The sequence below is a fragment of the Schistocerca cancellata genome, chromosome 8 (assembly GCF_023864275.1).
Source record: "Schistocerca cancellata isolate TAMUIC-IGC-003103 chromosome 8, iqSchCanc2.1, whole genome shotgun sequence".
Classification (NCBI taxonomy): Eukaryota; Metazoa; Arthropoda; class Insecta; order Orthoptera; family Acrididae; genus Schistocerca; species Schistocerca cancellata.
In genome coordinates, this window is record NC_064633.1 from 194,922,507 (window position 1) to 194,936,025 (window position 13,519).

Consider the following 13,519-nt stretch of genomic DNA (forward strand, 5'->3'; position numbering starts at 1 on the left):
GTAAGAAACATGTTTACACAAAAGAATTTAATAAAGGAGCTTTCTGGAGATGATGTTAATAGTTTACTTTCATTATTATGCAGTGTGTACCAACACAACAAACACAAAATTTCATTGATGCCAATGCCATCTTCGTGCCGCTTTACCCTGCACTCAGACATTTCAAAATAGATTAATAAGACACCTCATTTTATTGTTTGTATTTGCATAACATCACCTAAGGGTATTATATACTGTGTCTGATCAAAAGTTCCCAGACAACCTTATTAATGTGAAATTTATCATTAAATGTCACAAGAGGCATTAGGAGGTGGGCATTATTATTTGTCAGTAGAGAAGAGTAACAGCAGAATGGATTAGCCAGGCAGGGTTGGTACTGAATTTACAAAATAAAAATTAAGTACTTTTTAGTGCCTTTTCTTTGCTGACAATAGGAGCACTCACTCAACGCTGTAGCAAGGTCAAGAATGAAATAAACATGCAGAAATTGATGATAACTTCAATGTATTATCACTATAATAAAATTCAACACTATCAACTTAACAAAATAAGCAAAATCCTTTAAAAACTTACCAACAATACCAAAGCAGTTACCGTAAATACGTCACATTTTGGAGTCCTCTCAGCAGTTTCTATCATACAATAAAGCATGAAAGTAATTCCAAATGTGTGAAATTTTAATGAACTTGAGACTGCATATGCCATATTGAATTTGAATGATTTGGTCCGTTATTCACACTTCTAAGCCGAAATCATCTTGCTATGAGAATTCTATGTCTCTGTCTCACTTATATATTGAAAGTGCTCACACAATTATGAGTTTTGCGATATAATTTGTGGCTGTAGCTCACTGTTAAGTGCAGTGCCCAAGTAATTTTCCTTTACCTTTGTTACTTTTACTTTATTCTTTTGATTGTAAAGGACTTCATCTTTTCACAGTTTCGAGCAATAGTGATTGCACAGTAATCTTTTACCATTGTTTTATCATTAATCGTTTGTTTCATTTATACCTCACCTTCCTGATAAATTTTAACACTCTCTTCCTCAGATACTAAACAATAATTATCATCCACGTAGGTATAGATGAAGTGTATTAACAACTCATTCATGATTTATTTTGTAACACATGTAATTTAAGCACATCAAGTCAAGTCGTTCTAATCAAGTAATATATAACATGAAATAACAACTTTTATATGTGCTTTATAGGCCGCTTCTCCAATCAACACAATATCAATGTGCATTAGGAAAATCTTACTTCTTCCTTTGTGAAAGTCTTTTGGCAGCAATAGCCATTGTTTATATTCATCTTATCATGGCATAGTTGGCTTAACACACACTTTCCAGGTATTTTAATCACAATTTTAAAAAATACACCTGTTCTGCAGTGTTTCCACCAAACATTCGTTACAAGTAGAAATGGCCAATAAATCCCAGACTGATACTTTCAGATATTTCCTTGTTACAGGTGTACTATTTGGTTAAGGTTTCTGTGCCCCTTGCCATTTATGCCAACATATAGTATCTCCCCCCCCCCCCCCCCCATGAACCATGGACCTTGCCGCTGGTGGGGAGGCTTGCGTGCCTCAGCGATACAGATGGCCGTACCGTAGGTGCAACCACAACGGAGGGGTATCTGTTGAGAGGCCAGACAAACATGTGGTTCCTGAAGAGGGGCAGCAGCCTTTTCAGTAGTTGCAGGGGCAACAGTCTGGATGATTGAGTGCTCTGGCCTTGTAACATTAACCAAAACGGCCTTGCTGTGCTGGTACTGCGAACGGCTGAAAGCAAGGGGAAACTACAGCCGTAATTTTTCCCGAGGACATGCAGCTCTACTGTATGATTAAATGATGATGGCATCCTCTTGGGTAAAATATTCCGGAGGTAAAATAGTCCCCCATTCGGATCTCCGGGCGGGGACTACTCAGGAGGACGTCGTTATCAGGAGAAAGAAAACTGGCGTCCTACGGATCGGAGCGTGGAATGTCAGATCCCTTAATCGGGCAGGTAGGTTAGAAAATTTAAAAAGGGAAATGGATAGGTTAAAGTTAGATATAGTGGGAATTAGTGAAGTTCGGTGGCAGGAGGAACAAGACTTTTGGTCAGGTGATTACAGGGTTATAAATACAAAATCAAATAGGGGTAATGCGGGAGTAGGTTTAATAATGAATAAAAAAATAGGAGTGCGGGTTAGCTACTACAAACAGCATAGTGAACGCATTATTGTGGCCAAGATAGACACAAAGCCCATGCCTACTACAGTAGTACAAGTTTATATGCCAACTACCTCTGCAGATGATGAAGAAATAGATGAAATGTATGACGAGATAAAAGAAATTATTCAGGTAGTGAAAGGAGACGAAAATTTAATAGTCATGGGTGACTGGAATTCGTCAGTAGGAAAAGGGAGAGAAGGAAACATAGTAGGTGAATATGGATTGGGGAGAAGGAATGAAAGAGGAAGCCGCCTTGTAGAATTTTGCACAGAGCATAACTTAATCATAGCCAACACTTGGTTCAAGAATCATAAAAGAAGGTTGTATACCTGGAAGAATCCTGGAGATACTAGTAGGTATCAGATAGATTATATAATGGTAAGACAGAGATTTAGGAACCAGGTTTTAAATTGTAAGACATTTCCTGGGGCAGATGTGGATTCTGACCACAATCTATTGGTTATGAACTGCAGATTGAAACTGAAGAAACTGCAAAAAGGTGGGAATTTAAGGAGATGGGACCTGGATAAACTGAAAGAACCAGAGGTTGTACAGAGTTTCAGGGAGAGCATAAGGGAACAACTGACAGGAATGGGGGAAAGAAATACAGTAGAAGAAGAATGGGTAGCTCTGAGGGATGAAATAGTGAAGGCAGCAGAGGATCAAGTAGGTAAAAAGACGAGGGCTAATAGAAATCCTTGGGTAACAGAAGAAATATTGAATTTAATTGATGAAAGGAGAAAATACAAAAATGCAGTAAATGAAGCAGGCAAAAAGGAATACAGACGTCTCAAAAATGATATCGACAGGAAGTGCAAAATGGCTAAGCAGGGATGGCTAGAGGACAAATGTAAGGATGTAGAGGCTTGTCTCACTAGGTGTAAGATAGATACTGCCTACAGGAAAATTAAAGAGACCTTTGGAGAGAAGAGAACCACTTGTATGAATATCAAGAGCTCAGATGGCAACCCAGTTCTAAGCAAAGAAGGGAAGGCAGAAAGGTGGAAGGAGTATATAGAGGGTTTATACAAGGGTGATGTACTTGAGGACAATATTATGGAAATGGAAGAGGATGTAGATGAAGACGAAATGGGAGATAAGATACTGTGTGAAGAGTTTGACAGAGCACTGAAAGACCTGAGTCGAAACAAGGCCCCGGGAGTAGACAACATTCCATTTGAACTACTGATGGCCTCGGGAGAGCCAGTCATGACAAAACTCTACCATCTGGTGAGCACGATGTATGAGACAGGCCAAATACCCTCAGACTTCAAGAAGAATATAATAATTCCAATCCCAAAGAAAGCAGGTGTTGACAGATGTGAAAATTACCGAACTATCAGTTTAATAAGTCACAGCTGCAAAATACTAACGCGAATTCTTTACAGACGAATGGAAAAACTGGTAGAAGCCGACCTCGGGGAAGATCAGTTTGGATTCCGTAGAAATGTTGGAACACGTGAGGCAATACTGACCTTACGACTTATCTTAGAAGAAAGATTAAGAAAAGGCAAACCTACGTTTCTAGCATTTGTAGACTTAGAGAAAGCTTTTGACAATGTTAACTGGAATACTCTCTTTCAAATTCTGAAGGTGGCAGGGGTAAAATACAGGGAGCGAAAGGCTATTTACAGTTTGTACAGAAACCAGATGGCAGTTATAAGAGTCGAGGGGCATGAAAGGGAAGCAGTGGTTGGGAAAGGAGTAAGACAGGGTTGTAGCCTCTCCCCGATGCTATTCAATCTGTATATTGAGCAAGCAGTAAAGGAAACAAAAGAAAAATTCGGAGTAGGTATTAAAATTCATGGAGAAGAAGTAAAAACTTTGAGGTTCGCCGATGACATTGTAATTCTCTCAGAGACAGCAAAGGACTTGGAAGAGCAGTTGAACGCAATGGACAGTGTCTTGAAAGGAGGATATAAGATGAACATCAACAAAAGTAAAACGAGGATAATGGAATGTAGTCAAATTAAGTCTGGTGATGCTGAGGGAATTAGATTAGGAAATGAGACACTTAAAGTAGTAAAGGAGTTTTGCTATTTAGGGAGTAAAATAACCGATGATGGTCGAAGTAGAGAGGATATAAAATGTAGACTGACAATGGCAAGGAAAGCGTTTCTCAAGAAGAGGAATTTGTTAACATCGAGTATAGATTTAGGTGTCAGGAAGTCGTTTCTGAAAGTATTTGTATGGAGTGTAGCCATGGATGGAAGTGAAACATGGACGATAACTAGTTTGGACAAGAAGAGAATAGAAGCTTTCGAAATGTGGTGCTACAGAAGAATGCTGAAGATAAGGTGGGTAGATCACGTAACTAATGAGGAGGTATTGAATAGGATTGGGGAGAAGAGAAGTTTGTGGCACAACTTGACTAGAAGAAGGGATCGGTTGGTAGGACATGTTTTGAGGCATCAAGGGATCACAAATTTAGCATTGGAGGGCAGTGTGGAGGGTAAAAATCGTAGAGGGAGACCAAGAGATGAATACACTAAGCAGATTCAGAAGGATGTAGGTTGCAGTAGATACTGGGAGATGAAGAAGCTTGCACAGGATAGAGTAGCATGGAGAGCTGCATCAAACCAGTCTCAGGACTGAAGACCACAACAACATAGTATCTCCCACTGCCGGCACTGCAGCGATGAGTTTACATCGTATAGCAAAGGGTGTCATCAGCTGCCAGTAGTGCGCGTAATTGCACCCCCCGCCCCCCCATTTCTACTCTACATGCCTGAGACTTTATCCCTCCTGTCCAACATATAACACAGCTGAGCAACCCTCATAACTGCTTTGGCCTTCAAGCTGTACACACAGTCTCGCTCCCCCCCCCCCCCCCCCCCCCCCCCACAATCTCTTTAACCTCAGCAAGTTATCCGTAAGTTTGAATATAATTCCAAAGACAAAAATAGGGCTTATAAGGACAATAATTTTAAAAAAGACAAAATAAGCACTTTTGGCGACTTTTATTGCACAATACTGAAATTAAGTACTTTTAAGCACTTTCAAGAAACGTACAAACCCCGAGTCAGATGAGCTCAACGATTTCAAACATGAGGCATTATGTTGTCAGTAGAGAGCTGTAACAGCAGAATGGGTCAGCCAGGAGAGCTCAGTGACTTTGAACATGGATACTCATTGGCTGTCATGTCATAACAAATCCATCAGGGACATTTCAGCCCTTCTAAATCAGCCTGAGCAACCCTCATAACTGCTTTGGACTTCGACCTGTACACACGGTCTTTTTTTTTCCCCCATCTCTTTAACCTCAACAAGTTAACCAAAGTTAAACAAAGACCAGGCAGGCCTCATTTACTGAGTGACTGGGGCCATCAAGCACTGTTAATCACAGCAGTTTTACCTATATACATGTTACCTTCAACAAGTAAAGCAGCTCAAGAAAAATTCATTTTGTAGCAAGTTCTTTCAGCATGTCTTGCAAGAAGGAACGTGTTGCAGGTAAGCTCAAAAGGTAGCCGAATGAAGCAGCATGTAATCCTTTCAGTTCCATGGATCATTTTACACGATAAATCATAATTATGTGGAATGAGTCATTTTACATTCACATCACAAAATAATTTGTACATATGGTTACATGCTGAACATTTCAGTTGTAACTGATCCTTGTTGATCTATGATTATTTTGTAAAAAAATCTTGTGAGATCTCATCTTTTCTGCGAAGAACTAACTAGAAATGCTTGCTTGGTGTCGCCAATGGATATAGATGGAATCTCGGTATTGAAAGAATGTCAGGGAGTAAATTAAGATCTATTTCTAAAGTTTCATTCTATGAATGTGCATTCTTCTCATGTGATAAACTGTTAATACAATGCCTCATTTTATGACACGTAAACTCCCCTCTCTCTCCCCCCCTCCGCCCTCTCTTTTTTTACTGCATGCTCCAGATGAAATGTATCACACAATGTCTGGGTAACTTCTGCATATTTCTTTTTGATGTGGTCAATAACTTGTGCCTCATAAATGTGTTTCAGGTTTCTGTCCTCCATGAATTCTTTTTTTTTTCCCCATTGAAATAAATCTCTCCTCCGCTTGCTGAAGACTATTACATATAATATTGGGTCTTTTGGGGAAAGAAACCACTCTTCTTCTGTCTGCAAAGCAGTTTAATTTTGAGAAATCTTGCAGTAAGGCCAGTTCATCCATATTCATATTTCTGGTTTGGTCCTCTGTGATCCTCACCATTTCTAAATTCCAGAAATGTTGTAGAAGAAGGAATGGTGCCACACCGACATCATCATGCAATTTCAATCACCTACTTTCTCCACAGAGTGTGAAAATATTTTATTGACATCCACCTACATAGGAAGATGTGATCATCATCATAAAGTAAGAAAAATTATAGCTTGCACACAAATATTTAATTATTCGTTTTTCCCCCACACAATGTTCGAGAGTGGAATGGTAAAGAAATAGCTTGACGATATTTTTCAATGAACCCTCTGCCACGCACTTAATTGTGGCATGCAGAGTAATCATCTAGATACAGAATATAATCTGATTGCATTACTGCCTCTAAACTGATGTTTGCCGTAACAAGGTTTTCGTAGAGCTTGATTTGCCATCACTAAGAATCCAACGTAGAACAGAGGCATCAATACAATGGATGATGATAGTTGAATCAGAGATGAACCTGTGTCATCCTTTGTGTTCACCAACTGAAGTATCTGGATATGTTTTTTTACATCAGAAGGCAAAGTTCGGTGCACGGCAGTCACAGATGACATAGCATTTCTACAGATCCCCTTTAGAGAGAATTCTATGAGTATGACGCACTGAAATAGCAGAAGGGACTTATCAACTGACTACTGCTATCCAGAACACTGGGAGTAAGTAGGAGATTACATTGGAGCAGCACAGCAGAGTTGCATGTCGATCAGCTGCCACAGTGCTGCTTCATACCCAAGTACCGTGTAGCCAGGGAGCGGTGAGGCAGCCGGCAGGCTAGCTTGATTGTGTGGGCGGCAAATGTGCAAGTCGGCCAATCCGCAATCTTTCCCAAATGGATTTGAAGAAACTATTCAGTAGAAAAAAAAATTATTTTCATATATCTAATAGCTTTGTTTGTCAGCTTCATGATGAATGGCTTATCATTTCGTTATCATTATGGTTACCGTGACATTTCAAAATTAAGCAAGCTACAGCAATAAAATCAAATAATTTGCAATGAAAAAGAGAGGCCACTATGAATTTGTGAATGGTGAATGTTAGGTCACATATTGCAGCATACCAAATGTAGTTAATATTTTGAACTCTTCTTTAAACTTTGGGGTGGAATCTATGACTCATTCCATTCTCGAGAAAATGGATCATATATGGGAGTGGGGGCTGTTCCACTCGTATGCCCAGATCATAAAGTGACAATGAAATACTCATAACACCCTTGTACCTCATAAATGGTTTGATATACCGAGACAAAATTTTGGTAACTGATACCAAACAAAGAGAAGAGTGTGTTGCCAGATGGTTACTGTACATAACTTCCTTATCTAGCACAATAGACAAGTAGCTACAGTCTTTTTTGATGGATTAATATAATATTTTAAGGGTCATCAATTGATGAAACAAGACATGGTACAGGTTCATGGAAACCACAAGAAGTTTTCGAAATATGGCTCTGGCATTCACAATAAGATTCATAACCATTGCAACAATTGTGGAGTCAACTACCAAAGTGCTGCGTCATTACCCTCAACTACAACACATGAGTGCATTCTGAAGATATTTTCCAAATATTGTAAATTATTTATACACCATGTTCAACTTTCCAAATGCTGTCGCTGATGTTGGGGGGAAAACACTTTCGTCTAAAATGCCCACACGATTCTGGTACAACGTTAAAAGTGGTGCTAAGCACCAAACTCAGTTCGTAGAATAAAATCATGGCCATGTCACTGGTAGCTCCTGTAATTGGATACAGCTTCAGTCTGATATGACTCAACATGACAAGACATTTTATCTGCAAATTGTAGAACAAGCTGCTTAGAATGTATGGTGTTATACACACCAAAGACGGTGTAAACTAAAAACATCTGAACACAGAACGCTCTTGGTGTCAGTACCCAAACAACATGTACAACTATCGGACACATCAGTGGATTAACCCCTTAGTCTCTATCTATGCTGTTATATAAAAGACAAGTCTTAGTTTAACTTTGTTACAAATATCAAATTCTTGACAGATCTACTTCAAATTTTTACATGATACTCTAGTTGGGACACACACACACACACACACACACACTTCTATATGAAGTAAAGTCATAGTTTAGGGTCATTACCAAAAATCTTTAAATGTTCTTGACTGATTTACTTTAAATTTTTCTACAATACTGTAATAAAAAGATCAGATAGGATATACAAAGGCTGTTAGCAAAATCTACAAATGTTTTTGACAGTTTTGCTTCAGAATTTTACCTGATAATCTACTAAACATTCTAGGGGATGCAGGCCTTTTTTTTAAGCAACAATGTGCACATTTTTTGTTAAAATTGACTGTGAGAAAAGGTATACTGCAGTGCAAACATGAGTGGTTTCATTTTCTTTCTCGCAGTCAAATTTTAACTTGCATGGCAGGACATTTAAAGCATTAGACAAATTGTTTCCTCCACACATATTTTTTCACCTTATATAAAATTCTAAACAAAAGTTGTATGCTCAACAGTGTTCTGTTATGTTTTCTTCTTCGCAGTCAATTTTAAGAGGAAAAAAAGAAGTCATATTTACGGCTTATCGATTTATGACTAGAATACTGCTATCAAGTATGTACCATCGAAAACTTTGTGATCCTGACCACTCACAGATTAAAACTGTGAGAAATACTGCGAATGAGGTTACTATCCTCACAGTCCCGACAGCTGGAAAGGTCTCTCCAGTACCCCTTATACTAATGAGCCCAACCAAGTTAACCATTCATTTTAAGCGATTTCATTTTCCAATCAACTTTCCATTTGCAGTAACAATAAAAAAGGCTTATGATAAGACAGAGAGAGAGAGAGAGAGAGAGAGAGAGAGAGAGAGAGAGAGAGAGAGAGAGGGGGGGAGGTAAAGAGAAGGTGGACAGAGAGGGGGAGCCGACAAAAATTAACAGAAGGTGAAAAAGGAGAGGGAGGGGATCAGGAGGGGGAGGGGGAGAGGGGGGAGGAGGAGGAGATGCACAAAGACAGGGGAGAAGAGGAGGAGATGCACAAAAAGAGTGGGGGAAGAGGAGGAGATGCACAATGAGAGGGGGGAACAGGAGGAGATGCACAATGAGAGGGGGGAAGAAGTGGAAATGCACAATGAGAGGGGGGAAGAGGAGGAGACAGATAGAGAAAGAATGGATGAGTAGATTGGACATCCGTGCAATTCCCGCAGCCTCTGGGTGTTCCCCCCTCAACTCAATACTGATCACAGAGAATTTTATAGATCCTAGTCTGTAAATTTCTATGATCAGTCTGATGTCTCAAGCTGAACAATGTAGGCACGAATTTTCAAGTGTGTACGCCTTCCTAGTTCATACACTGTGCTCCATAATAACTTTGATCACATTACAAACTAGACCATTGGAGCCAATGTGCTCTCGCCATAATCAATGATTAACACACTGGCTGCTGTGTGGTGGTGATAGCCACAGCAGGACTGCACACCTGACACCATGTGGCCACCAACCGCCACAGCAGATTCTCATGCCTAATGCTGTGTGCCTGGCCTGGTGGTGAAACATCTGTCACTAAGTGGAAGTCATCTTGTTACTAGTAACAGCAAAGAGTCACACTTAAAACATGGTCTGGGCTACCACTCTTATTCATAACTGCCCCCAAAATACTTTAAATAATTAATGAGTAGGAAGACTGTATTAAGAAGAAGAGGCATCCATTAAATCACGATTCATGTAGTTGCTTGAACGTGTTATGACCTAGCTGTTGCATACCTTCTCCTTACTGAAGGAAAATGCCAAACAGGTGTGTGTGTGTGTGTGTGTGTGTGTGTGTGTGTAATGGCCATTTTCTTGAAAAGCCTTCAGTATATGTTTGTGTTAACTACTCAGACAACTGTATTTCCTCACTGGTCTGATGTGAGGGATCAAACTGCTTTTATCCGCCAGTTGGAGGGTTTTTTAAAAATTAAGCACTTTGAGGAATGCTTCACTTCATTTTGAAGCTGTCACAACATTTATTGCTAGATTTGCTCCCTCTTCAGCCAAGAAGGAATTTAGCTTCTGTAAGAAGGGAAAGTGAAATATTTCCTACTTTTTTTAAAAGTGATGTAACAAGTGCCCCTCTCCACAAGTCTATCGTGGCATCTGTCTTCTGTTATGGATAACAGAAGCAGTATCAGAAATCATCCTAACTGTTTCTACACCTTTCAGGACATAGTGGAATGGTTAACTGTGTTCATGGATGTTTGCCAGAACCCCTTTTTGTTGTGTTTAGTTGACATTATATCTTAGGACCACGAAACATTGGGGTTCTCTGCACCTGGTCAGCAAAATTTTGAGTCTATGTTTCTTATTTCACCTCAGCACAAGATACTATTTACGTGATTTGTGGACCTTGACACTGATTGGTCATTAGTATGGTGACTACACACACAATCCACTCAGTCTGGATGCTTTTACTTTGTTCAAATATAGTCAGTTGGTAGTACACCATTAGTTAGCTCTGCATTGTTTATATCCAGGGGGAACATCAGTTGCTGAAATTGTTTTCAATATGTTACTGTGAAAACAGTTGCAAAAACTAGAGATGCTTTCTCATGGAATGCTCAGTGCAGACTAGCATGTGTTAACAATATAATCTGTTACATATAAGTTAAAAGGTATTACAAATTAAACTGTTCTGTATTCTTTTATATTTTGCTATTTTTCACAATTTGTGATTAGTGCCATGCTTTGGAGTACTACCAGGACCAATTTACATCCAAGATTTAATTATTATAATATCTCAACTTACTAACACTGTAGTATATAGTTCTTTGTTTGAATTGTCCAACTAATTTTAAAGTTTTAGTCATGTAATTTAGTAACACGTACCCTCTTGCTGCAGTGAGAGAATATTGTTAATAGCCATGTGTGTGGGGCTACTGGGTGCAGGTGAATCATGTCCACTGTCGACATCACAGGCATTCTCATCATGTATGCCTGCTGGGTCAGGATTTGATACAGGTGCCGACTGCCTTTCTTCCGACTGACTAGCAGCATTTGAAACGACTGGAGCCACATCCTTTTGTTTTGTATTTCGTTTTGCTGCCTTCTTTGCACCCTGTGCAAAAGTTATGGGAGTATCAGGGCAATATCAAAATTATTTTAGTTATAACAAAACTGAATCACAACATGCAAATTAAGTTTGACAAAGAAAAAATACATTTGGTTAGCATTTTGATACTTTGGCTTTCAATTTTTATGTCCTTGTCAAATACATCAGACCCTGTTAAGTCATAAATCTATAACTTCAGCTACAGAAAAAAAATTGCATTAAGCACTATATGAACAATTTTCAGCTGAAGACAGAACCATGCACTTTCTGTATACTTAAAACAATAGAGATGGGGAAAACAATATCGTTAGTAGTACTAGGAGTATCTATTTCCAAGTCAACATTCGAATTGCCTTTAAAAATATTTAAATTATTAAAAAACGCTAGTGACTAAATAAATTGAAAACCGCAACAAATAACATTTCCCAAGAGCACATGGAAACTATAAAAAACAAAAACAAAATTTTCAAACTTTAAGCAAAAAAGGGGGAATATTGCAGAGGACAATTTTTGAAAAATTTTCTGAAATAATTATGGAAGCAGTCAACATTGGCATGACATGAACATACCCATTCACATAGTCATGCCGAAAAAGCATCATCAATAATGAAACTTTCTCTTATTGAGCAATACTTAATGCTGTAGACAGTAGAAAACACAACAGCAATATTTTACAGGGATACTGAGAATGTAACTACTATAAATGAAGCCCCTCAAATAAATTATGCCAGTCAATTCAAGATGAAACCTTGTGAAATAAAGGCATCCTAAGTTTGTAGTAGACAAAATCTGTAGCTCCAGTGGCTGCATCCTTCCTCTAAACTCTGAGGAAGGTGCTGGTAAGAAGTGCACTCTTTGTGATAACAAATGACATTACTCATTGCAGAAATGAGATGCACTATGTTTGTTTGATGGCTGTAACATATGGAGAAGTCTGAAATGGGATGCCTTCATCCAATGTTGTATGGAAAATTGGTTACCTCACCGGCGACAGAAACAGATTTTGAAACAAGACTGTTCAAGTTCTAGCACGCATACAAATCCATTCCTCAATGTTAATTTAATACAGTTTATTGCCAAGAGCATGATTGCTCCATCAAGAAAATGGTAAATAAAATCAAAATGTATATAGGATGTTTCACAATCACTGATGTTACACACTTCTAGAGGTTGTAGAGTGGACTTAGTAGGCCAGGCATCTTTCAGAGGTGGTAGTAAAATGTCTAGTAAACATGGCTGTAAAATGGATGCCTAAAGAGCTATAAGCACTTGTTCAATGGAAGAGATCTTTTCACAGTAGCAAAGATGAACAAGTGCTCATAGCTCCTCAGATATGCATTTTAGAGCCCGTGTTTACTGGACATTTTTTCCTTTTTTTGGTCCATACTACCAGCTTTGAAGTTAACCTACCCCTCAAACTTAGCAACAACAATACCCGTGCATGTATTTCACTTTCAGAGGTATCAGAACGGTTTTCGCTTATAACTTTTGGCTTGTTTGTTTCCGTTACAAAGACCCTTACCGCAAATTGATAAATTAATCCTTCTCCATAAGACTTTCCCAAAATCTATCCCTTTTCCTAGACCTCTCCAGTCCTTTTCCTTCACCCCTCTTCCTTCCTCTTCAACCCTTCTGTCTGAAGAAGGAGCCACTGGCTCCGAAAGCTAGGCAGTTACAACCGTCTTTTTTGTGTGTGTGTTCTGCCACTGCTTGGTGAGTAGATTTTTATCCATCCAATTAAATAACTGTCATTAATAGATTGTTTTTATTGTTATCCTAGAATACTGGTATCATCATCATCATCATCATGGAACCATCCTGCAAGTACATATATTTAGAAGTGTCAACACCTATAAATTTAATGCTCTGTAGCATCACAGGATGACATTTCCAGACACGAGTTCCTGTGTAAAACTTTATCTACTACATCTCCTCTACAACATCTAGAAGTGTGTAACATGAATTATGAAAACCCTACATAATGAACCTCAGTATGTTGGAAATCCATGGAAACTGAAATAGACACTAACAGCCAATATTCAAATTATGAAGTA

General features: G+C 38.8%; 1 protein-coding gene across 7 annotated transcripts in view; it reads right to left on the bottom strand.

Moving 5' to 3' along the window:
* The window catches only part of LOC126095087 (protein cramped), a 235,935-nt gene that overhangs the window by 154,916 nt on the left and 67,500 nt on the right, over positions 1-13,519 (bottom strand). For all 7 annotated transcript variants that reach the window (XM_049909774.1, XM_049909776.1, XM_049909772.1 and 4 more), the window contains exon 7: positions 11,243-11,471. In XM_049909774.1, coding sequence (XP_049765731.1) covers positions 11,243-11,471 — 229 coding nt within the window. The remainder of the gene's footprint in view (positions 1-11,242; positions 11,472-13,519) is intronic.